Below are 27,810 nucleotides of genomic sequence, written 5' to 3' on the forward strand. Positions count from 1 at the left end.
TCCATCTTCTGCTTTAAGAATAAAGATTACAATGACTAATCTTGTACATTTTGCATACTTCCAATTATATATTGGAAACTGAAATAAAATATAAAGGCTCCCTCCCAGTGTTTGACTAATTGGACCCACCTCTTGGCCAAGGGGAATCCCCTAACACTGAGTTGCTAGCCATTGAGAAAGGTCTCATCATGTCTCCCTGCTTCCTTAGAGATGTCTATGCAAAACCTACCTGTAAATCCTCAATATACACAAGAAACTACTTGAGCCTGAATATATCTCCTATAGTTTGCCTCTAATTAACAGACCTTTATCTTAACTTAGCATTCCTTTTCTCTGACTCCTAGTTTATTAGAGCCCAACTCTTTCAGCCAATTGTCACCTGAACAACCAGAGGACCCCTACTCTGAGATGTCTCACGGTTTGGGGCCAAACCAATGTATTTATTCCATGTCTCAATTTATGACTTTAATTGTGATTCCTCTGTCTCTCTGAAATGCGTAAAACCGAACTGTAATCTCCCCCATAATAAGTCCTCTAGCTAGAGACATCTTGGGTGTGGCTCCAGGCTATGGTCCTCAAATTTGGCTCAGAATAAACTTCTTTAAATTATTTTACAGAGGCTCAGCACCTGTAGCTCAGTGACTACGGCGCCAGCCACATACACCGGGGCTGGTGGGTTCGAACCCAGCCCAGACCTGCCAAACAACGACAACTATAACCAAAAAATAGCTGGGCTTTGTGGCGGGTGCCTGTAGTCCCAGCTATTTGGGAGGCTGAAGCAAGAGAATCGCTTAAGCCCAGGAGTTGGAAGTTGCTGTGAGCTGTGACGCCACAGCACTCTACCGAGGGTGACACAATGAGACTCTGTCTTGAAAAAAAAAAATTTATTTACAGAGTATGGCTTCTTTTCCACTGACAATATTTACATGAGTGCTATCTTTGTTAGATTCTGTGATCAATGTTATGGTAATATAAAAAGTTTTATACCTTTTCTTATGCTCGGTTACAGCTTAAATCAGTGGTTCTCAACCTTCCTAATGCCACAGTCCTTTAATACAGTTCCTGTGGGTCGCAACCCACAGGTTGAGAACCTCTGGCTTAAATGATATTAGCAGCACACTCTTCAAAAGTTCAGTAGCATTAACCTATGAAAATAGTTGATAATGTTCTAGGATTTATGAGATAATTTTCTATTTTCTTCTATGAAAGTTGACTTAAGATAGCTCTACTTTCTAGAGTCAGTTTTGGGAAATTATATTTTCTTAAAAACCGATCTGATTCTTCCCATTTTAGATAAACAGGCTAAATCTAATCAAGAGAATAAGGAGCATAAAAATACAAAATAAGAACCACTACAAACAATAAAAATCACAGAGAGACTACTCTGCTCAATTTCATGCAACTCAATTTTAAAACACGTTTGCTGTAAATGTTATGAAATAATCTTACTATAAATGCAGAATACATTTTATGATCACCATTCTCTAGTATGGGCGTCCAACTTTTTTTTTTCTATCTGCCACACATTGGAAAAATAAGAGTTATCTTTGGGACACACAGCATCTTTTTTGAGATATCTGATACCACACATAAACAAAATAAGTTCTCACAAAATCAGCATGCTGGCCACAGGTTGTACACCCCAGCACAAAATGATTTAAAGAAAGTTATCTAAAAGTATGAACCACAACTCCTAAGCTTACACAAATAGAAAAAGATAGGCCAGACCACTCTATGTACCTCTCCTGATCACACACCATTATAGCGATGACAAAATACCAGGCAACAAAAGTGAAATGGCAGCACCCAGATACATACATGAATCAAATGAACATTTTTTAGAAGACAGAACATTCTTATGTAACACAATTATGTTCTTTTTTGTTCCTCAGTTGAAAAATCTATACAACAGATCCAACTAAGAAAGGTCAAAATACATTTATAACAATGAACTAAAATTCACTGCTGTTTCCTGCAACAAATATAAAATAAACAAAGCCGTTATTAGAAATGGAGGAAATTGCCCATGTATTCCTATCTTTCAATTGTTTATTCTTCTATTAAATACTTATAAGAAGTAACCAGTAGGGTCACAGTTCATTAATTTAGACTAATGGAAGTTCAGTTAGATGTAACAAGTCAGAATTATAGATTACAAAAAAAGATTATAAAATTTTAAGTTAAATTAAGCTAACAATTTATTAGTTAACAGAACCTTTTAGAAGTATTTATAAACAGAAGCAAGTAATTAATCATTAACCTATGTATTATTTATGTACAAATGCTGCTACTGAAGTCTAACCTACCACAAGCCTTCCACTTAGAAGAGATAATAAATATCATATTTCAGCCAATTTCAATCAGCAGTGTTTACCTGAAGTTGAAAACAGCTAGAGAGGGTGGTGCCTGTGGCTCAAGGAGTAGGGCGCCGGTCCCATATGCTGGAGGTGGCGGGTTCAAACCCAGCCCAAACCAAAAACCGCAAAAAAAAGAAAATAGCTGGAGAAATCTTTGTACATGTATCTTTACATACAAGCTCACATGTAAGATACATTTTTAAAGAGGAAATGTAAGATAATAAGAAATGAGTTTTTGGGCGGCACGTGTGACTCAAAGGAGTAAGGCGCTGGCCCCATATGCCGGAGGTGGCAGGTTCAAACCCAGGCCCAGACAAAAACTGGAAAAAAAAAAAATTTTGTATAAATGAGCTCAATTTACAACTGCCAAGAAGTGGAATCAACCCAAGTGCCCATCAACCCATGAATGGATTAATAAACTGTGGTAAATGTAAACCATGCAATATATTCAGCCATAATAAAAGATGGAGATTTTATATCTTTTATATTAACTGTGTAGAGATGGAGAATATTCTTTAGTAAAGTATCACAAGAATGGAAAAGCAAGTATCCAATGTATTTAAAACTAACATGAAGCCAGCAGATGAACTAATACAGGCCCACATAAGAGAAAAATTCAATTTAATTCAAGTTGGGGGTAGGGAAGAGGAAGGAGATTGGTGTGCTCTCCCCTAATGGACACAATGTACGGCATGTGGCACACCTCCTGGGTTGAGGGGCACAACTACAACAGTTACCTTACCCAACAAATTAAAAATTACAACCCAATCGTCTGTACTCTCCATAATCTGAAATTAAACAATTTTTAAAAATTCATATAAACGAGTACCAAAATACTCTCCCAAAATGTTTACACTCACCAACAATTTATAAGCCAGTGTTTCCTCACATTACTACATGCTGACATCTGCAAATCTGATAAGTTTAAAGGGGGCAACTCTTTGTTTATTCTTTATTTTTCTTTTGAACAATGTACTCACATTCTTTTATCAGTTTTTCCATTAACTACTTTTTCTTCTTGAGTTTTAAGTTCCTAAGTTTAGAAATCAGTTCTTAGGCCTGCCCTATCTGCAAATATTCTGCCCCGCCTTTTTAAATTTCATTTGGTATATCACTCAAGGTGACATTTAAAAAAATTTTAATAGACTATTTTTTAAGAGTAGGTTTAGATTCATAGCAAAACTGAATGGAAAGTACAAAAAGTTCCCGTATAACTCCTACCCCTCTCCCCATGACTTTTCCAATCATCAACATCCTCAATGGTACATTTGTTATAATTAATAAACCTACGTTGACACATCATTGTCACCAGAAGTCCATGGTTTACATTAGGGTTCATTCTTGGTGTTAAGATGTTCTATGGATTTGTCAAATGTATGCTGACACATATTCATTTGAAGAATCAAAGAGAAGCGCTTCATTTCCCTAAAAATGCCATGTACCTCACCTCGTCATTCCTCCCTCCCCTATAACCCAATCTTTTTATTGTTTCCATAGTTTTGGCTTTTCCAGAATGTCATATACAGTTAAGTCCCATCCCCACTTAATGTCATTAAAAGTTTCTTAAAAACTGTGACTTTAAACAAAATGAACAGGTAACAAAATCAGTTTTTCTCCCCACATCATTATAAGGAAATGGCTTTGTTCTAGGACCTGCTGTACATTGTTTGGATATACTAATTGATTTATTGACTCTCCTATTAAATAAAACTTAGTTGAGTCTACATTGTAGCAATTATAAATTAAGCTGCTATAAACATCTATGTGCAGGTTTTTGGGTAGACATGTGTTTTCAATTTGTTTACGTAAATACGAAACAAGACTGCTAGATCATATTATAAGAGTATGATTAGTTTTGTAAGAAAGCACCTAATTGTCTCCAAAGTGGCTGTAGCATTTTGCATTTCTATCAGCAGTGAATTAGAGTTCCTGTTACTCCCTATCCTCACTGGAACTCATGAACTCCTTCAGCTTTTGTCTATCTGAGAAAGTTTTTATTCTTCCTTCATTTCTGAAAAATAGCTCAGCTGGATATAGTATTCTTGGTTACCACCCCTCTTCCTCACAAATACATCATCCTATTCTCTCTATACACTTTCTGCTGAAAAAAATCTGCTGGTGGTCTAATGGTGATTCCTTTGTATTGACACATTGTTTTTCTCTTGTTGCTTTTATTCACAATAGCCATGTATTGTGACAAAAGATGAATGAACAAATGAACAAACAGTGGTATATATCCTGCCACTTGTAACATGAGCGAACCATAGTATCGTAGAAGGTATCATACCAAGTGAAGCAAGGCAGACAACAAAAGAAAATTACAGAATGATCTCATGTGGAATATAAAAATGTCAAATACACAAACACATAATAAAATAGTGATCAAAAGGGAAAACTTAGGTAAAAGGAAATAAAATTATAGATATGTAGGATAAGTCTACAGATCTAATGTGTAACATGAAGCCTATAGTTACAATATTGATATGAATTATGTGCTAGAAATCTTTGCTGTGTGTTTGTGTGGTAAGAGTACCTAACATCTACTCAGCAGATTTTTAGCACAGACATAGGATTTATGCTCGCCAAAGAAGAAGTCAACTACAATTTCAATGGCCATCCATGGGCAATTAAAATGTGAGAAGCCTCAAGCACTGAGCTCTTTTATCTGCCAATTCTAACACATGTCTTTAGCTGAGTACATGGTAAGACAAGAAATCTTGGGCAAGGCTAGAAAGCAATGACATATCCTATGGTCTTGCTATACTTCATATCTGAAAGCCCTACCAGGTAGAGAGAACTAACTCACCCTAAAACATGAGACAAGGTGATATTAATCACAGCACTAAATCAATACCTCTCCAACTCAACTCCGAATTATAGAGAAGAGATCAGCTCCTCAACTCAGCAACCAGAGAGCATAGGGTACATTTTTCCAAGGCAAAGTATTATCTATCTTACTTTCTAGTATTATTTTACAAACAACATCCAGTATCCAATTAAAAAACAAGATATATATAGAGAAGTATAAAAAAAGATCCATAACCAAAAGGTAAAGGAGTCAACAAAAGCAGACCATGTTACATATTAATCCAACACTAGAATTACCAAATAAAGACTTAATGGAAATTGTAAACTGAAAAACATGTTATAGGAAAGAATTAATTTAATTGGATTAACAGCAGACTCAAAATCAGACCACATATACATTATCACTTGAATTGCAACTGAGGGGCCAAGATAAATCAATGGAAAGGAAAACAACTGGAACAAACATGTGTCTGCAGGAAAGGAATGAAGAACAAGAATAAAAAGCAGAAATGGTAAATATGCAGATAAATACACAACATTTTTTATTCTTTTAAAGTTTTCTTTAAAAAGAAAAATCTCAAAACCTAAAGCAAAAAAAGTAATGCCATACTTTGGGGTTTACACGTATTTATTAAGTACAATATATGACAATACACCACTAAAACCACAAAACATGACAAGAGAATTGGCATATCCATTAAGAACACTATCCTAAAGTTGTGAAACCTGACCCTACATTCTTGACAAATAACAGTACTTTCTTATTTTACTCAGAAGATCCCAACCACAAAGGTATTTTAAATGGTTTCTGCCTTTGGATCTTAATTCCTCACTTGCCTTAAAATTTTTATGTAATCAACTTTCTTCTTTTTTCTAAAGGTTAACTCCTCCTTTATATTTTCCTTAAATACACTCATACAGTGCTTATTATGAGTTAGGGACACATAATTGCTTTAAAAATACTAGCTTTTGTAAATAACTTATGAGTTAGGTACTATTATTAACCCTATTTTACAGATAAAACTGTGTGCCTATGTTACCTACCTACTATATGGTAGAGGGACAATCCAAACTCAGGTAGTCTAGCTCAGTCTGACCTTGATATGCAAAATATACATTGGATTAAGAGAAGTAGTCTTCCAAGTGGGATATGTGAACATAACTAGGAGTAGACAAAACAAATAGCTTACAAAAAGAAAAAAGTAGAATTTGTTTTCTATCTAAGCTCACCCTTTAATATTCAATTCTTGTGTATGCTTTTAAGTACCTGTAACTTACAAATAACTAGATGTACACCTTGGTAGTAGTATACTCTCAAATCCTTATAAATCACTGTATAAGCTTCCTAGGAATTGCTGTAACAAAGTTCCACACACTGGATAGCTTAAAACAACAGAAATTGGGCTGGGCGCGGGTGGCTCACGCCTGTAATCTTAGCATTCTGGGAGGCCGAGACGGTGGATTGTCTGAGCTCAGGAATTCAAGACCAACCTGAGCCAGAGGGAGACCTCCTCTCTTAAAAAAAAAAAAAAAAAGCCAGGCTTTGTGGAGGATGCCTGTAGTCCCAGCTACTTGGGAGGCTGAGGCAAGAGAATCACGTAAGTCCAAGAGTTTGATGTTGCTGTGAGCTGTGATGTCACAGCACTCTACCAAGGGCGACAAAGTAAAACTCTGTCTCAAAACAAACAAACAAACAAACAAAAAATCAACCAGAAATTGATTTTTCTCACTGAAAGACATAAGTCTAAAATAAAGGTGTTGGCAGGGACATGCTCTCTCAAATGCTCCAGGAGAGATTCTGTTCTATGCCTGTCTCTTTAAGATTCTGATTTCTCCAACAATCCTTGTCACTGCGTGGCTTGCAGCTGCTAACTCCAATATCTGCCTCCATCTTCACATGGCATTCTTCCCTGTACATCTCTGTTCATTCCTAAGGACATTGGTCATATAGGGTCAGGTGTCCACTCTACTCTAGTATAACTTCATCTTCACTTTCTAAAGACCTCATTTCTAAGGCCACATTCTGACATACTGGAGGTCAGGATGTCAACATTATCTTTTTGAGAGCCCCTATTCAACCTGCTGACATAGGCAGATTAAAATATCTCCATCTTTGTATATCCTAGACCAAGCAAAGTACATTTAAAAGATATAAAATGGAACTGTGTTATGAAATTCACATCTTATAATCCATCTATGAGATTCTATTTCTCTATATACCTGTTGGCATTAATGTTTTCATAAAACCAATCATGACTTGAAAAGAGACTAATTATAGAATACTTTGATAAAGGCTTACCAAACTTTTAGATTTCTTGCAATGTCCTGTCTGACCTCTAACATCCATAAGACTTTAAAAGAAGAATAAAGGCTTACCAGAAAAATATTTTTTTTTAAAAAGAAAAGCAAAAAGTAACAGGTGCTAGTTTATACAGCTCCTTACCAGGCTTCATTTGTCCTCTCGGTACCCTTTTAAAAAATATCAATTCAGGGTGGCACCTGTGGCTCAGCGAGTAGGGTGCCGGCCCCACATACAGAGGGTGGCAGGTTCGAACCCAGCACCAGCCAAACTGCAGCAACAACAACAACAACAAAAAACAGACAGGCGTTGTGGTGGGCGTCTGTAGTCCCAGCTACTTGGGAGGCTGAGGCAAGAGAATTGCCTAAGCCCAAGAGCCGGAGGTTGCTGTGAGCTGTGATGGCACAACACTCTACAGAGGGCAACAAAGTGAGACTCTGTCTCTTAAAAAAAAAAAAAATCAATTCATTTTATCCTAGTACAATGTGAGAGATGAATTTAATTAGGTCCTGCTCTATGACTCTAATTAAAGCAGAGTCAGAGAAAAGGCCAATTTTGTTTTAAATATGGGCCCTGCATCAGTCAGAACTGTCTTTTTTTTGCCATGGCACCACTGAGAGAGGAACTGATAGCAAGGAAAGAACTGGTAGTTAAACCAACATTTAACATGTCACGTATCAGGTATATCCACTGTCCTTACAGTAAGTCAATTTTAATGTGTCATTCTGAAAGTTAGTAACATTGCTCCCCTGAAACAGCATTAGAAATATTAGGTTAGAATCAAAGTTAGCTCTACCTCTGAATTCATTTTAGTTGATTCAGTTTATTCTCCTCTTTTTTATTTGGACTTGTAACCAGTGATAATACTTACTTATATTAATGCTTCTCCTGTGTTGTATTGTTGAATAGGTATTTGTGCACTAATTGGAATCCCTGTAGCTTTTTGTGTTCAGTTTCTTTCACTTAACATCATCTTTTCAAGGTCTAGCCATGTTGAAGAACTTCATGTTATACCATCATTCCTTTATATGGGCGGATAATATTCCATTGTAGGGACATATTTAATTTAATTATCCATTCACCATTTGATGGACATATGAATTGTTTATCCTTTTAGAATGTTATGAATAATGCTTACATAACCATTTGTGTACAAGTTTTTGTGTGGACATGTTTTCAATTCTAGGAATGAAATTGCTGGGGCATATGATAACTCTGTATTTAATTTTCGGAGGAACATCAGACTTTTTCAAAGCACTTGAACCATTTTATCGTTCCTACCAGCAACATATGAGCACTCCAATCTTCCCACATCCCCACCAATACTTTGTTATTGCCCTTTCTTTGATTATAGCCATGTAGTGGGTGGGAAGTAGTATTTCACTGTGGTTTATGATATTCAGCATCTTCCCATGCCATTCACTTTTACTTTACTTTGTCTGGTTTTTATCATGCCATTTACTTTTAAATACCAGTAATAGCTGTCCATCACAGGACAAAAAAAGAACAATGCTGCTTCAAGAATAAAGTTCTTGGCATATCAGGAAGACATATTTGGAAAGCCAAGTATCATCTGCATTAATTAACAAATGTAATAAGGGAGGGTAATTGGTGGGACCATACCTACGGTACATCTTACAAGGGTACATATGAAACTTACTAAATGTGAATTATAAATGTCTTAACACAATAACTAAGACAATGCCAGGAGGGCTATTTTAACCAATTTGATGAAAATATTTCAAATTGTATATAAAACCAGTGCACGGTGCCCCATGATTGCATTAATGTATACAGCTATGATTTAATAAAAAAAAAAAAAAACACATTTGTAATAACATATGCTATTTTCAATAATCATTAGAGTATTTACTTTTCTTAGTTATCTGCTGCAGCCATAAATATGATTTGCTACAGCAGAAGCTCCTTTATCTTGGAATCAAAAAAATGGAGTAAGCAAAAGAATTATTATAAAAATCTCCCTCTTCTACCAATGTTAATCCATGTTAAAATAATTTAGATTTGCCTAATTGCAGAATGTGTTAGCATAAGACATATAGAAAGACTGGTGGTACAATTTGTTGGGTTGTGATATTAAGGTGTCAATCCTTAAGACACATTAACCAAAGTGGACAATTACAATAATATCAAAGTGATTTCACAGGTAATCTATTCTTGTCAACTACACATTTTATTATACAACAACTGGTTTGAAGCTTTAATGTGTGTAATATTTATATATGTTAAAACTTTTTTCTCTATCATTGTTTGGAGTTGGTAGCTAAATATGAGAAATTAATCAAATTAGGTCAGATATAAGTTATTTTTTGTAAGCAATCTACTATAATTCAGAACTCATTATTAAGTTAAAGGAACATTAAAAAGTTGATCCTCATCTCTCACCCTCAAATTCCTCTAAAAATCTGTTATTGGACTAATTATGGTTGCATATCCCAATGACATATTTATTCACAGAGTAATTAAACCTTTAAACAGAAGCAAGTATTTAAAAAGAAATAAAAGCATGTAAGTGTTCTCAAATTTTCATTCACTCTAAGAATATAACCATAACAATTACTCTGTACAGTAGCAGATGTTAATTTTTTAGTGACAACAAGGCCCCCCCCTTTTGAAGGTTCAGACCTGGTTAAACCAATATAGAAGATATTTTTTGTTTGGTATGTTTCTCAACCTCTCCAGATTTAAGAGGACCATCTCTGGTGCATTTCAAATAATGCAAGAAATACATATCTAATTATTAAGAAATTCTAAGAGACTTTTTTTTACCTGTGTCCATACTTTGATTCAACTGTTGATCACTTGTTTCTCCATCTTCACTGATATATCCAGGAGGTGGTGTTTCTACAAAAGTTAAAAACAAATCAAGTATAATTGCAGTATAATCTTTCCACCTTTTCTCCCAACTACCAAAGATAACCAATGAATCACTCCAAATAACAATTAAGAATATTATATAACATTACTATAAAAAACAATACTAGATACTGAGGGCTTATGACTGAGATCCTGAAACATAGGTCTTGAAGGCGAATCCTTAAAAACTACTCATAATAACAATCTAGCTCACTGGACATACTTTCTTAGACATTATTTACATATCTGCTTCATTCCCATATGTATATATTCTGGGGCGAGAGCCAAAAATACAACTTCAAAGACGCCTCAGTTCTGAATTAATAGGCTTCAAAGACTTTAGTACCTACAATTTTTTTTAAACTAATGAACATCATCGACGGGTACTTAAGAGATTAAAGACACACACACATGATTTTAGGTTACAAAATTAATAGAGGCTTACATCTTACACTAAATTCTACAGGGCAAAATATAATAGTATGGTTTAGGACTGGTCTAGCCTGAATTCTACCTAAAAAGTTTATTCTCCAGAGATTTCTAACTGGTAAATTCTAAGTGTTTAAAGCAGAAAATTCAATACAAATACGGACTACTGCACAAAACTGAAGTAAAATACTCCCTAAAAATAAATACATATTAGGATTCTAATGTGCATTCCCAGCACGTTTTCAAATAAACTGTTTACTTTAGGAGGCATCTGAACAGCTGAATACGCTTCTCATAAAATAAAAACTATTGAAACCATTTCACCAAATATAATTTTAAGGACGAAAAAGAAATTGATAAGATTTTCAACAGTTTAACATTTACATTGTTGAACAGTTTTAAGCATTTCAAGACAATGCAGCCAAAATCTAAAAATTTTTGTAATTACCAGAAAGGAGAAAGGGAAGATGGGTATTAAGGGTTTCCTTTATTAACCCTTTACAATCTTGCTCAATAAGCTAACTATAAATTTTAAGTTCTTATCAAACTTTTCATTTAAGTGTCAGTATCTCCAAATTTTTCAAACTGAAATTCTAAGAATAAAATATCTTCATGTAATCAAACAATAAAGAACACAAAATAAGAATACATATCATTATGCATCACTCTGGTTAAAGCTAATAAATTTAAATAGAGCTAAGCTTTGCCAGTTTAACCACCAAAAATACCGAACTTTAAAATATTTTATCCTATTGTATTTCCTTACTTTTCTACATCATTATTTATGTATAAAATAACAAAGCTGTTAGCATGTTAGAGAAAATGTTAAAATTTCTTTTGAAGTGGAATAAAAAGTGAACCTTTTAGTTTTGTTATCACTTGGGAGCTGGATAAAGCCTCATTGTTTAGAAAAGCAAATGGGTATAATCCACCTCTGATTTTCTACTTTATATAATACCCAAAACTAAGTACTAAAATAAAAACAAGAAAAATTAAGCCCAAACATCTTTATAACTAAAAGCCACTAAATATTCTGCTTAACATCCTTCAAAATAATTATTGACTATGTCTCACGCGTACAAGACAATATGCTTACAACCTAAGTTTCCTGGTACTGCTAAATAATAGCAATTCCTGACTCAGACTTAAAATGCCTCCCCCATACACATATACAAACTCCACTCCAAGACACATTTATAAAAGAATGACCAACAACTTCTACCCAGGAAATGCCCTGTTTTATAGTCCTACATCCTTATCCTAGTCGATCATAACTCTCTCCTCTCCTCCTGACTTCTCAAAGTTTATATTTCCTAGCAACCAAAAAAGCAGCTTTAAATTCTCTTTTGGAATAAAACAGTCAAAGAAATGTGCATTAAAATACTTCAAAAACTATTTCCCATCTGTAAAACTGGCTATTTTAAAAAAGCACTTCTTCTTTTTCTTATATTTCTAACACTGTCTTCAATGAACAAGCATTAGATGGGATATATTAAGAAATAATTACAGTAGAAACCCTGTAAGTTGGCCATACAATGGACCATAACAGACTGGTCAACATATGGAAGTGGTGAATACAAGGAACTAGCCTACTGTACTAATATGTACATATGGTGAATGCCTGGTCTATGACAATTAGGTCAACTTAAGGAGGTGGTCAACATAAAGAGGTGGGCAACTATGGAGATTCTACTGTGTTTAATGTACTTGAAGCTCTTAAGTTCCTTACATATTTTTAGTGCATAAAATAAAAACACGAGTAGAACAGAGGAACATTAGGAAAAGTGGAAAAAAACTGAGATAATAAAAATCTTCATCCTAACATTACACTTTTTGTTTATGCTAGGGAGAAAAATCAACCTAACAAAATATTAGTTGTTGTCCTAAAAGATGGTAAAGTCTAAAAGGGTATGTATGATATCATGGAAATATTACTGTATCACATAATACAACAGTGTGAACATAATGTGAGAACCATGTGGTTTAATTAATTTTCATCAGGAATTACTAAGGTGCAAATGAAATATAACTAAAATAAAGGTTTTTTGATTTTTAATGTAACACAAATTTTACTAGATCTATAGAACAAATACTGTACTTCCTATAAAAAAGTTACATTTCTCTTAAACATTTTTAAGTTATCTAAGAAAAAGTGATTATTTGGTAGATTTTTAGTTACAAGTATTTGAGAAATACTTTTTTCTATTATTATTTATTTTACTTATTCTGCATCTCTCTCAGCTTCAACGACTAAGACAAACCTACTAAGATCTTTTCTTATCTGCTTCTCACAGTACTTTGATTAAAACCACTGCAAAAGAAAATGAAATATAAAGTAAAACTTTTCTCCAAACAAAACTGTTTAATGTACTAAGCTTATATTTTTCATGAAATAATCACCTAATAAATCAAATTTTTTTCTATTCAAAATCCAGAAACTTTTTTTAAAAGTGAAATCATAATTTAGTAATACTTCAAATGTTTCAACAAAAATTTCTCTCTATCCAAATTTTAAAAGATTCAGAAGGCAAAAATACCTGGGATATAATTACTCTGTGGCTCAATTCCTGCTGGGAAATTAGTGTTTTCTGGAATGGAGTGGGTATAATCATCCAGAGGCGGTAGTTCTGTTAGGATTTCAGTGTGCCGTGGCACTAATACTGGAGGCAAAACTGAAAAAGTTACAAGAAACCCAAGTTAATGGCAAACAGCAAAAGGGGAGGGAATATTTATTGTAAGTTTTCACCAAGAAGAGGAGGAAAAAGAAGAAAGGGTAGCTTAATTAAAAAGTTAGGGTCTACCTATCTGGTATATACTAGTTATTGAGAAACTGACAAATCTGAGTATGGCTTAAACTTATGTAACTCACCATCTAAAATGCCACACTCTAATTTATCTCCTACTTTTAGGAAGAATGCAACTCTAGTACTATTACATTACCACAGAAGTTCATAAATCCCCACTGGAAAAGTTGAGAAAAGACTGGCTTAGTTTGTAAAAAAAGATTTAGGGAATTTTCTAAAAAATGTAAGTTATATGTTTTTTTAAAAAGTTTCAAGTAGAAAGCAAACTAAATGAAGTCTTGCTACAAGCTTTATTAAACTGGTTATATACAAATGATGTCATAAAATCATTCTGAAAACACTCAAAAGCAAAATGCTTATAAGTCACTGCAGCAGAGAAGTACAGCAATATATCAGTTTAGCTCTAAGCAGACTGCAAATCTGTGGGATTTCCTGGATACTACCAAGTAATATGCTAGTCCAAGAAACTGACATCTTTTACCTCTAAGATATGTTTTTCCACATAAAATTTTAGAAAATAAAAAGCATTTTTAACCACCAAATAACATGCTGAATTTAAAGTACTTACTTAGATTTTACACTAAAATTTTCGTGGGTCACAAGAATACCTAAATAAGCTTAAATTCAGGCGTTTAATTTAAAACTAGGAAAAAAACCTGCCATCTTCCTACCTGGTGTCTCAACTCTCTGATAGTGGTAAGGGTTTACACATACTTCATCCTTTTTAAGATTAAAAGCATATTCGCAGTTTTCAATTGCCTTGAGTTCATGATGACTGTGAAGATCAGGCCAGCGCCACAATCGGCAATATATAACATGTGGCAATCCTTTTCGATGGGATACCTGAAGACGACCATCAAGAGACCTATTGGGAAGCAAGGGGGAAAGGAGGGAACTTTAAAAAATAAGTGTAGTCAAATGGGCTAAATTTGTACAATAACAGCATAAAGAAAGAAATGATAGCCATTTAGTTTTAGGGAGAATCAGGAAGAAAAATGTACTTTTTAATGGATTTGACAAAAAGTACGCAGCAGCACTAGCAGATGTTTCTTATAAATATGCTACATAAATGACTCGAATGCCAATGAAATGCTAACTACTTGGGAAAAAATGATTTTTCCAGAAGAATGTTAAACAATTATATTTGAAAAACTTTTTGTCAACTTCTATGTTTGGTATATCAAACTTTTTAGAGATGCTTCTAAGGGCATTAATTCTGTAGTGACTAGTCAAAAACAGAACTAGTGTGAAGAATGGTAAATACCAACAATGACATGACAATAACTTGCTCAGACTAATGTAACTCATTACCCAGTTGTGACCGCTTTGAAAACTAAGGTATTATCTATATAGTTCACACATAAATGCAGATGGTGATGAATATGATGAGATGAAATGGACAAATACCATATACTCAAAAAATAGAATGAGATGATTAAAAAGGTAACATAAAACAAGCTAGCCTGCTGTTAACTGTGATATAAGGGGTTCATTAAATAACTATGTATTTATTAGTATAAAGATGAGATTTTGATCACAAGAAATTTAGCAAAATTGGTCATGTACCTACTGAAAAATTAGGCCAACAACAGAGTATATCTAATCTCGAACTAAAATGAATATATATTTACAAAAATCCTTATTCTTTAGGGGAGGCAATAATTTAAAGAAGATTCAAAACTAGAATTGCATTGATCAAAACATCAGCTGAAACATTTAATGTATTTTTTAATAATGGCAAGCAGATATTTTAAATGCTATGCCTTATTTTAACATTAAGGAAAACATCCTAAACAAAATTATACTAAGCAACCCAGTACAGGTTTTCCAAAACATCCCCCCACCCACAAGATCTCTAGGATTTGACAGAGGGCAGAATATTCACCTGGTTTGTTCAGAGAAGCTGTAAAGGCCTGTTGTATCCCACTGATCTATGGTATTTGGTGTACTCAGTCCCCAAATTTCAGAGCAAGTGCTGTGCATAAATTGAAAAACAAAAAATTGATGTGAACATGGAAGCATGGTTATTCAAAATACCATGATGTAAAACATGGAGAATGTACAGAATACTTCCTTCACCCAGAAAATATAAATTGTTTCACTTTTTTTCACAGGCGTTTAGTACTAGTTACTATATTTTCTATATGAAGGAAGCCAATAAAATGAAACATGTGACTCCAGATAAGTTATGATTATGTTTTTAAAATGTGAACACTAATGCTTTCTAGCTTAATGAATCATACCTATAAAGCCCTTTCTAATCTCCTCTACTTAGAACAAAACGTCTAATACCACAGGCCTTACTAGAAGTGCTTTATTTTATAATCCATTTTTTTTTTTAAAAAGTACCTGAACATGAAATGTCAATTGATATTCTTAATGTAGGAAAAATCCTAAGTAAAATAGACACATATTCACAGTTACAATTGCAGGTTATTTGGTTCCAGTACTTAAATACTCAATTTTACTGAAAATTATTATTGTACTAGTATGGACAAAAAGTAGAGCTTGAAATCATTCTAATATAGTATATGATCTTAAAATTTATGATCTTAAAATTTTTCTTCACATTTCTTTGCAAAGCATGGGCAGCCCAGAGATAATCCTTCCTATTTTCTAGACCTCTACTTATCATTTCAAAGTAACTTCTGATCAGTGGGAGATGGGAAGAGCTTAAAGTCTTAGAATGGAACTCCCAAATCTCTCAGGTACTAGCTGTACTTTTTAAATGAATCAAAAGTCAATTTCTAAAACCCAAGTTCCATTTCTCGCACATTTACAAAATAATCAAAATTTCAAAGAGGAAGAATGTTTCAAAACAACTTTGGAAAATCAAACAACTGATTAAATTCTAAATTTATACATCACTAGTAGCTAATTAGATCAACATTTCAAAGGAAAATGGTGAAAAGTGCTCACTTACGGTGGCCAGGCAACACAGTCACCTGGTATGCTAAGCTTCAGTGCTACAGGTCTCTGGACCAGCCATCAGGCTGGAGGAAAATGTCAAAATACCCTGCTTGGGGGCTATAGTAACTGGACAGTTTGTTTAAAAAAGGAAGTTTGAAAATTTTCTAGCGCCACCTTGAAATATTTTACAGATTCTCTTGCTTTTTTAGAGAAGCCAAACATAAAATGTACTGGATCATAAAAGTCAGAAAAAGCCAATTAGAGGATAATTTAGATCTTTTCTTTTTTTCCCAAAGATACACTGATTAAAAAATCATGACATAAATGGTTATTTTACTTAGAAGATAGCAGACTTCTGTTGGAAATATATAGAACGCTGTTGTTTAAATCACAACAGAATCACCTAAATTCTAGAGACTCATGAGTCTAAGGGAGAAATATACAACTGATACTTCTTTCTTTGAAAATAATTAACAGAAGTGTAGATATCAACAGTCTGTTCTGCTCTGATGATACAGGAACATTTCACCCAAGTTATTCTGGGACTCACATGACTACTAGAATCTAAAATACAGCATGGAAGAGCTTAAATTGTGCTTTATTTAATCCTTGAAAGGAATAAGAGAAGAATAAAGTAATTGTTAAAAATCTGTAATCAATCTAGTGGCTAACAGGGACCCCAACCTTCACTTGGTCACTTTCCAAAGGCTATCACAGGGTATATTTAAACCTCAGCCCTATTATTTATTACAGTATCTCTCTTACAAAATTGGAAGATTTTAAAATGTTAAATATATTTCCAGCTAGTAAAATCTTTACTTGTTTATGTCAGAAAAAAAATTTTTTTTAAAGAATCCAATTTATAACAAAATACAGTTTGGCCCTCCATATCCAAAAGTTCCACATCCTTGAATTTAACCCACCAAAGGAGAAAAGGGTTTAAAAAAAAATGCAATCAAAAAAAGCAAACTTAAAAATATATACAATAACAACTATTTACACAGCATTTACATTATTTGAGATGAGTAATCTAGAGATGATTTAAGGAATTAGAGACATCCTCCTACATGAAATATTGCCAGAACAGAAAAACAAACACCACATGTATTCAATACTAAACTGGACCTAGTTGATTAACATTTATGTAGATATATGGAAGTAAAACTCAAAGAAAGGTGAGAGGGCAGGAGAGGTACGGTAAATCCACACCAAACTGGTCCAAGGCATACATTCTGGGTTTGACTTAAAATGTACAAAAACAAATTATGTAACCAAACTGTGTGTACCCCTATAACAGTCTGGCAAGATAAAAAAAAAACAGCTTCTGAAATCCATTTTTTAAAAAGTATATCGGAGTACACACATAGCTTATATACTACTTATTTTATATCAGAGACTTGAGCATCCACAGACTTTGAAATCTATGAGGGATCCTGAAACCAATTCCCCCACAGATAATGAGGGCCTCGCACAAAGCTTCTAGATAAATTATAAATGTGTCAAAACTATACAAATAAATATTTTGAACATAACTGAATCAGACAAGAGTACATTTAGACAAGGCAACTAGAACTCAAACAGAAAATTGCAGTCTTTTGTTTTTGGAATCAGAAGATAGATGTGGGGGCAGAAATGTCAGGGAAAAAAGGTGGAACTAACCTATAAAAGGACCATGGAGGGAAAACATCAAAATATGACAGTGGTCTCTGCTCAAATTAAAAACCTTGCCATAGATATTTTTAAAAACCTAAGTATACAAAGAAAAACCCTGTGTTCATAGATGACACAATGTTAACATGCCTATTTTCCCTTAGTAATGTGGCCTATTTGTTTATCATAGTTTCAGCAAAAAAAATTGACAAGCTGATCCAAAATGTATATGGAAATGCTAAGGATTGTGAACAGCAGAACAATCTTAAAAAAGAATTACTGACTCACAGATGAATCTCTGTGAGTTTTAATCTCAGGCAGTTTTAATCACTCTTGATCAAGAGAAACTAAACATAAAAGACTACATACTGAGTAATTCCACTTATATGAAGTTATAGAAGTGGCAAGACAAATTGAAAAGTAAAAAATTTCAAACAGTGGTTGCGTCCAGAAGAACCTTGGACGATCGAAGTATAAAAGAACCTTCTGGTGGATAGAAATGTTCTATATCTTGATACCCTGATATATTATTCATCTGTCAAATCTAATCATTATTTGTGTACTTTGCCACATGAAAATTCTACCTATGAAAAAAAAAGTAGGACGGCGCCTGTGGCTCAAGGAGTAGGGCGCTGGTCCCATATGCCGTAGGTGGCGGGTTCAAACCCAGCCCCGGCCAAAAAAACCACAAAGAAAGAAGGAAAAACTGGAACAGAAAGTCCCTATAAAAAAGTACAGATGGTAATTTCACATATGATAAAGAAGGTTCCCTATGAATTTACAAGGAAAAGTCCCTAAAATATATTAAGTGAAAAAAGCAAGAGTAGATCAGTAAGCATAGTACGCTACTCTTCACATATATATATTAAAAAAAGGATAGATAAAAAGATTTTTAAGTATTTGCTACACGCACATCAGTAGTTTTAAACAAGGGAGCGGTGGGAAGGAAGACTTTTCAATGTATATTTGTACACACTCCATGCATGTGTATGAAAACATAACCATATATTTTTAAGCCATGTGAATGTACTGCCTTTTACCAAAATTAAATCAAAATATTGCCATAGAATTAAATAGTAATCCATGTCACGGTGACATTTCTATAAAAAGCTATGCTTTTAATCTTAGATAATTAAGCATAAAAAGCACACTGTTATTTCCTATACTGCATCATTTCAAGCACACTTTGGCATTAGTATTGGAGGCAAGTAATACTAACATGCCCACCTGAGCCTATTCATTTTTTCCTGACACAATGTCCTCTCTGTCTCTTGTGGGCCCTCGGTACCAATTTTTTTCCACATGTATTTATCAACAACTGTCCCTGGCTACCTTTTAACTTTACTACTATGCCTAGCAAACCAGGTCAATTTTTAAGATTCTTTTGAGGTGGGGAGGTTAAACCAAGCAGCTTTAATCACTTGCTCTCCCTTAAAAGATTGACTATGTCTAACTACATTGCATTTCCCCACAAGACCCTGAGCTCCCAAAGGTCTTTGTGTACCTACCACCCAGCAAACAAGGTATTTGGTGACTCAATTAGTATCTTCATAGTATTCCTAGTCACACTAAATCCTAACATTTTAGTTAACACTGGTGAAAAATTTCATCTCTCGGGTTATCAAAATGTAGGAAAGGAATGCAGGAAAATTTTTAGATAAGTAGCATTGATTGTAACTATATGAAACTACTTATACAGTCAATAAATTTCAATAAGCCATAAATGTTACTTAAAATGCAACATTATTTTGTATAATGCTTAAAAGGAAAAACCTTTCAATTTTATTTATAAGAAGCATCTCAATGTGAAAAAATGTGTTATTTTAGAATCAGTAAAATATTTAACAGCAATTATCTTTACAAGTTACTATTCTATATCAAGCAAAGTGTAAGACTTTAAATGGATTATGGACCTCACAAGTAACCTGCAAACTATGTAAAAACAGTACCTGTAACTCATTAAATTGATGTTAATTGGAAAAGAAAAAACCTGCACAACATCCAGTAGTTGCTAAGTACTAAGGATAGAGAAGAGTAACTCTGAAAATGTTAAAATAATAAAAATATGTTCTATGTAAAATCAAAAATATATCCTAAAGAAATTAAGTTTATTACTATAACAATGATAGCAATATCCAAACACATTGGCACAATATTTCCTAACTTATTTGACCATTTATCTTCAGAACATCTTAAAACTCTTAAGTATTGAAAAATATCAGACAAAAATTGGTCTCAGAGATAAATTCTGCTTGATCAGTATTTGATTGTTGTTGTTCGTGCCCTGCACTGCCCAGACTAGCGAACAATACAGTCAAGATGGCTAAAGGTGACCCCAAGAAACCAAAGGGCAAGATGTCTGCCTATGCCTTCTTTGTGTAGACATGCAGAGAAGAACATAAGAAGAAAAACCCAGAGGTCCCTGTAAATTTTGCAGAATTTTCCAAGAAGTGCTCTGAAAGGTGGAAGGCAACGTCTGGGAAAGAGAAGTCTAAATTTGATGAAATGGCAAAGGCTGATAAAGTCTGCTATGATCAGGAAATGAAGGATTATGGACCAGCTAAAGGAGGAAAAAAGAAGAAGGACCCTAATGCCCCCAAGAGGCCACCATCTGGATTTTTCCTCTTCTGTTCAGAATTCCGCCCCAAGATCAAGTCTACAAATCCTGGTATCTCTATTGGAGATGTGGCAAAAAAGCTGGGTGAGATGTGGAATAACTTAAGTGACAGCGAAAAGCAGCCTTACATCACTAAGGCAGCCAAGCTGAAGAAGTATGAGAAGGATGTCGCTGACTGTAAGTCTAAATGAAAGTTTGATGGCGCAAAGGGTCCCACTAAAGTTGCCAGGAAAAAGGTGGAAGAGGAAGATGAAGATGAAGACGAGGAAGAAGATGAGGAGGAGGAGGATGAATAAAAAACTGTTTATCTGTCTCCTTGTGAATACCTTAGAGTAGGGGAGCGCCGTAAATGACACATTTCTTATTTAAGAAATGTCTATTGCCCTCATTAGGTTTAATCACAAAATTTGATCACGATCATATTGTAGTCTCAAAGTGCTCTACAAATTGTCAGTGGTTTACATGAAGTGGCCGTGGGTGTCTGGAGCACCCTGAAACTGTATCAAAGTTGTACATATTTCCAAACATTTTTAAAATAAAAAGGCACTCTCGTGTTCTCCTCACTCTGTGCATTTTGCTGTTGGTATGACAAGGCATTAAAGATGTTTCTGGCATTTTTTTTTTTAATTTGTAAGTTGGTGTTAACTATGTGGTTATTGGCTAGAAATCCTGAGTTATCAACTGTACATATGTATAGTTTGTAAAAAGAACAAAACAACCGAGACCAACTCTTGCTGCTCCCTGCTTGGTGTTAAGGCCATGGGGAAAGATGTCCTTCTGAGGGGCCGTAGCTCAGGGCGTGCACTGTGAGCTGCACCTGTTGACACTGCTGCGGGCATCCATTTAGCTTCAGGTTGTCTTGTTTTTTGTATATAGTGACATAGCATTCTGCTGCCATTCTTAGCTGTGGACAAAGCGGGGTCAGCTGGCATGAGAAGTGTTTGGATTTTTTTTTTTTTTAATTAAGTGCGGTAGTTTTTAAACTCTTTGTTTTAAAACAAACCGTAGAACTCTTCATTGTTGGCAAAGCAGCAAGCGGAAGAGCCACTGCATCAATGCAAGTTCAAGAACCTTCTGTACTTAAACACATTTGCAATGTAATGTTATTTTTTGTATGTTTAGAATGCTGAAATGTTTTTGAAGTTAAAAAAACAGTATTACATTTAAAAAATATTTGATTGTTCACTAATATAATTAGCATAAAATATTACAATATGTTAAAATAAGATGTAATAGACCACAAACCAACCATGATGTTGGCCCTATGTTAGTATACAGGCAGATGAGGCAAGCCTGTGTTGGTATCTCATACAATGTCCTGAAGTTCTTTAAATAGAACGCAATTTCTTAAAGGCAGATTATGACACTATCAACTGTGTACCTTTCTTCCATACATATCCAGCTTGAATTAAAAAGACATGGGGAAAAGAGTGGAATAGCTACTGAAATAATAAAGACACTAATATATCAAAAATATTTGTTGGCCTACAATATATTAGTTGATCACTAACCTAGTAGACTGGCTTGGGGTAAACTTGGCAGAAAGCCTCATCAAATTTCCCTAGTAATCACTTTTACAATGAGTATCAGTAAAATTAACACACTGAAGACCTTCTTCATCTAAGAATAAATTAACCTTTGAAAACTGAAATTAAATTTTAAAATCTAATATATGATTGACAAGTTGTATGCTCATACACATTTTATACACACATTTAAATTAGCATTTTATACTGGTTTAATCACCTAGACATTATATATTTGTGTCAATTAATGTACCTCTTTTGCATTGAGGACATATATGTTTTATTCACATACTTCTTACAGGAGATAAAAGAGAAACAATGTGAACCAAATTCAAGAAAATAACACTTGTTTGGGGCAAAGGAAGGCTTGTATCACAGAATGTTAAACCTAGTTTTACTGTTCCTGACATATTTGCATGATTTCCTCCTTCAGTTAAACAACAAATGTCAAAAGTAATAAACCGATTTTACTAATTTATTATTTTACTTGATCTTCTTGCCTAGAACATATTTCTTCTTGAAATCAAACAGAATTTGTCACTGTGGAAAATTTAAAGCATGGAGTAAAATTAAAGGGGTTAATAAATTAATAGAACAATACCAACAAAAAGAAGTTATTTCATGATCCAGCTTTTGATTACTGTTACGTTCAAATAATATAGATTTCTAGGGAATAATTTTTAACAATGCATCCATAATTATTTCTACTCACAACAGAATAATCCTTTCATTTTTATATATGACTTGAGACCAGAAGTTTGTATCTGAACTAGCTCAGGAATGAACAGCTAACCACTGTAATAATAGAAAGTCTCCATAATTGCATGTACTGTCTGTATACTCCATCATCACTACAGAGTTGCTGGATGGGGAATGGAAAACAAGATAACACCTACCTCCACAGTTTTTTACCTTCCTTCAACCAATGAAAAAGGATCCTTGGAGACATTATACTTAACAAATTTGCAAAGGTTACAAGTGAACAATGAAGTATTCCTTGTCTGCAGAAAACTTACCCAAAAGCTGTCAACTTACTGAAAGCATTTACTATGTGCTTTACACACATTATCTAATTTATGCTATGTACTCACACCAACCTTGTAACATGAAATACCATTACCATTATTTTTAAAAAAGTAGGAAAGAAACCTCAGCATAAGTTAAATAACTTAAAATGTCATAGAGCTAATGTGATAAAAGCCAGGATTGATATCTGCTTCTGCATGGCTTAAAATCCTAAATTCTTAAGGATACACTTCTGTAGAATGATAGTTTAAATCTGTTGTTTCAATTTTTTACAAAAGCAGAAACTTAAAGACTGTAAATATTATTGAAAGATATAAAATAAAGTAATAATTTAAAATGTTTAAATGTAATTCACTTATTATGTCACTAGAAACAAAGTGACTGTTGATTAAATTAAGTCTTAATCAATGATTAAGAATAATAAATTTTATTTGCCTCATAATCTAATTTTTTTCTCCTATGTTTTGTTTTGTTTGCAAAATGCAGACAATCCTGAGAAACAAGTCATTGCAAATGCAATTTATTTTAAGCTACTACATCTACAAATGCTAATAACCATATCTCTTGAAATCTTAGGATATTTTTAAATAAAAATTCAGAAATGTAAACATAAGTATCAGGAAATTCATTTCAAAATGTTGAATCATCAACAATAGTCAACAAGCACTTATATTCCTTCATAATTAAGGCATAACTAGGCAGTAATTAAATCTGGAGACAATTTAACAGAGTCCTTAATTGGTGTAACCCTTCACTCTGTATAGAGAATGTTTTTCAATTTTATCTTACAACAGTGAAATAGTAACCATTCAAAAACAAACTCATAGTCTGGTATGGTGGCTCATGTCCGTAATCCCAGCACTCTGGGAGGCTGAGGCAAGGGGATTGACTGAGCCCAAGAGTTTGAGGTTGTTGTGAGCTAGGTTGCCATAGCACTCAACCCAGGGCGAGAGAGGGAGACTCTCTCTCAAAAAAACAAAAGAAACAAACAAAAGAAACTCATTCAACAAATACACATCCTATGATATCAGGGTTTCAAAACAGAACAGAGTATGTCTAGATTCTAGGTACCTGAGCTGTCCTTAGCTCTCAGTTGAGCTCATTGTGCTGTGCTATGGTACTCTTAATTGCATAATTTTACAAGAATATACACAAAATAGAATTTAAAAAACATGCTCAGGACAGCAGAGCAAGATGGTGGCCGAGTAACACTTCCTTGAAACTGAGCACTGTGAGTCTGGGGAGACAAGACTCCAGGCATCTCTGGATGGTGAGATTTGCCTATAATCACCACTTTGAGGACACAGGGAGTCAGCAAGAGACATCTAGACCCCAAGAGGAGGACAAAAACAGTGGAAAACTGGCAAGTCGCTGCATGTGTTCGTTCAGTCTAAACCAGTTGGCAGCCTAAGTATAGCAGCAGTGAGACTGCAAACCGGAAAGGCCTTACCTGTGAGCTGTTTTGGTGTTTCTGGACTTGGCACTCCGTTGAACTGCCTTGGGAGAGGTTGGGCAGGAGTGCAGAGAATGCTGGGCGTTGTCTAGAGCCCCAGACTGAGCCACTGAGCCAGATGGAGCTAATAGAGTTTGGCTGTGGGCCGTGGGGAGCCATGTGAGAGAACTGACCCGGCAGGCTCCACCCTCAGGGTCACAGAGCAAGGATCAGGCAGGAGCTAGTAATCCAGTGACTGAACAGCCTAAAGGTGGGGACTGAGCCGCCTTACAGCCCTAGCCCCCAGGTGAAGGGTGAGACCAGTTTTGGCACACTGGGTAAGTAGATAGCCACTTCAGCAGTGATCCCAGCGACAAGTACTTTCCTGGGAAAGCTTCTGCTTAGCCAAATTTAGAAGTTTAAAGTGCCTTTTAAGAGGACTGAAGACAGATGTAGGGTCTCCACCCTCTGGGGTTTGAGAAATTAGCAGAGGCCTCCAGTTGTGTCAGCATTGTGATTAACATCTCATACCCCAGAAGATCACCTGTTGCCCAGACAATATACAACAAAATACATATAGTGCTTTGTTTTTTTGTTTTTATTTTTGTTGTTGTTTTGTTTTTTAATTTCAACCTTTTCCCTATAGAGTTTTCTTTTCTTTTTTTTTTCTTTCTCTATTTTTCTAGTTTAAATACCATTTCCCATTGTTGCCTTTTTCAATAATTAGAACTTCATTTTTGCTAGTGTTGCTACACCTATTATTTGGTTTTTCACCCAATTTTATCCCATAAAGTTTTCTGTTTGCTTGTTTTGGTTTGATTTATAGCATTTTTGTCTTTCCTCTCTACTTGGTGGAGGTGCGGTACTATGTCAGATCAGGCTAGCAAAGAGCTGCTGACCTCAAGGGAACCACCCAACCCAGCACCCCCAGAAGTTGGGGTTTCTTTAAGGTTGTGTCAAAGTACCCTACTGTACACCTATATTGCTGTCACCCTCTTTCTGTGCCTCTCATCTTTTTGTCAATATTTCCTTTTAAGCACCCCCTCTCCTTTCTCTTTTTTCTTTTCTTTCTTTTGTTCTTTCTTTTATCCCTTCTTGTTCTTCAACCTTCTCATCCTTCTGGTCCTGTACCAAAAGGACTCATCGAAACCCTAGTTCACAGGCACGGCAACTTAAAAAGCAAGAGGAAGTGAAAGGAAAATTAGGGCAAGGAAACAGATAAAAGAAATCACTCATGGGAAAGAATCAGCAGAAAACTCCTGGCAACATGCAGAACCAGTCCAGAGCAACCTCTCCAAGGGACTGCGAGGTAGCTACTACAGAGGATTCCACCTATAAAGAAATGTTAGGAATGACAGAAAGGGAATTTAGAATACATATGATGAAAACAATGAAGGAAATGATGGAAACAATGAAGGAAACTGCTAATGAAGTGGAAAATAACCAAAAGGAAATCCAAAAACAGAATCAAATAAGAGGTGAACGATATGAAGAATATAGAAAGGATATAGCAGAGCTGAAGGAACTGAAGCAGTCAATTAGGGAACTAGAAAGTATCAGCAACAGGTTAGACTATGCAGAAGAAAGATTTTGGAGGTAGAGGACAAACTTCTTGAGAACTCAGATAGTTAAAGAGGCAGAAAAGAAGAGAGAGAAAGCAGGAACATTCACTGACAGAATTATGGGACTTTATGAAGTGTTCCAACATATGAGTTATAGGAATCCCAGAAAGGGAAGAAGAATGCCCCAGAGGAATGGAAGCCATACTAGAGAATATTATAAATGAAAATTTCCCAAATATCATCAAGGATTCTGACACACTCCTTTCAGACGGATATCGGACCCCAGGTCACCTCAACTCTAACCAAGCTTTTCCAAGACACATCGTGACGAACCTGCCCAAAGTCAAGACAAAAGAAAAGATTCTTCAAGCTGCCAGGAGTAAGCGCCAGTTGACCTACAGGGGCAAATCCATCAGAGTGACCGCAGACTTCTCTAATGAAACTTTCCAAGAAAGAAGACAATGGTCAGCTACCTTTAATCTACTTAAACAGAACAATTTCTAGCCCAGAATTCTATATCCTGCTAAGCTAAGCATTAAAATTGACAGAGAAATCGAATCATTTACTGATATACAAACATTGAGGAAATTCGCCACAATAAGATCAGCTCTACAGGAAATACTTCAAACTATTCTACACATTGACCATCAAAATGGATTAGCAGCAAAGTAAGAACTCAGAAAGTAAAGGACAGAACCTAACTTCCACACTGATGCAAAAGATAAAACTAAGCAATGGACTCTCACAAAATAAGATGAATAGAATACTACCACACTTATCAATTATCTCAATAAATGTTAATGGCTTGAATTCCCCACTGAAGAGGCACAGATTGCCTGACAATTAAAAGAAACAAGCCATACATTTGCTGTCTGCAGGAAACATGCTTAGCTTCAAAAGACAAATGAAAACTCCAAGCTAAGGGTTGGAAGACAATTTTCAGGCAAACGGAATTCAGAAGAAAAAAGGAGTTGCAATCTTTTGGATTTAAACATGTGGATTTAAAGCAACTAAAGTTAAAAAAGAGAAAGATGATCAGTTTATATTGATCAAGGGAAAAATACAACAAAAAGATGTTTCAATTCTAAATATTTATGCACCCAATTTAAATGCTCCCAGATTCTTGAAACAGACCTTACTCAGTCTGAGCAATATGGTATCGGATAATACCATAATAACAGGGGACTTTAACACTCCTCTTACAGAGCTGGAGAGATCCTCTAAACAGAAATTAAACGAAGATACTTAAATGAGACCCTGGGACAACTGGGCTTGATAGACGCATATAGAACACTCCATCCCAAAGATAAAGACTATACAATCTTCTCATCACCCCATGGAACATTCTCCAAAATTGATCATATCCTGGGACACAAAACAAATATCAACAGAATCAAAAAAATTGAAATTTTACCTTGTATCTTCTCAGACCATAAGGCACTAAATGTGGAACTCAACTCTAACAAAAACGTTCAACCCCACACAAAGGCATGGAAATTAAACAACCTTCTGTTGA

General features: G+C 34.7%; 1 protein-coding gene and 1 pseudogene across 6 annotated transcripts in view; one reads left to right on the plus strand and one right to left on the minus strand.

Annotated features, from left to right (window-relative positions):
- SMAD2 (SMAD family member 2) overlaps positions 1-27,810 on the minus strand; it is a 92,818-nt gene that overhangs the window by 10,356 nt on the left and 54,652 nt on the right. For 4 of the 6 annotated variants that reach the window (XM_053571409.1, XM_053571412.1, XM_053571410.1 and 1 more), the window contains 4 exons: positions 15,457-15,546; positions 14,243-14,436; positions 13,305-13,439; positions 10,252-10,326 (listed from right to left, as the gene is read on the minus strand). In XM_053571409.1, the coding sequence (XP_053427384.1) occupies positions 10,252-10,326; positions 13,305-13,439; positions 14,243-14,436; positions 15,457-15,546 (494 nt within the window). The remainder of the gene's footprint in view (positions 1-10,251; positions 10,327-13,304; positions 13,440-14,242; positions 14,437-15,456; positions 15,547-27,810) is intronic. The other 2 variants (XM_053571414.1, XM_053571415.1) reach the window with 2 other exon arrangements.
- Positions 20,410-21,044, plus strand: LOC128571763 (high mobility group protein B3-like; annotated as a pseudogene).

Source organism: Nycticebus coucang, chromosome 19 (assembly GCF_027406575.1).
Source record: "Nycticebus coucang isolate mNycCou1 chromosome 19, mNycCou1.pri, whole genome shotgun sequence".
Classification (NCBI taxonomy): domain Eukaryota; kingdom Metazoa; phylum Chordata; class Mammalia; order Primates; family Lorisidae; genus Nycticebus; species Nycticebus coucang.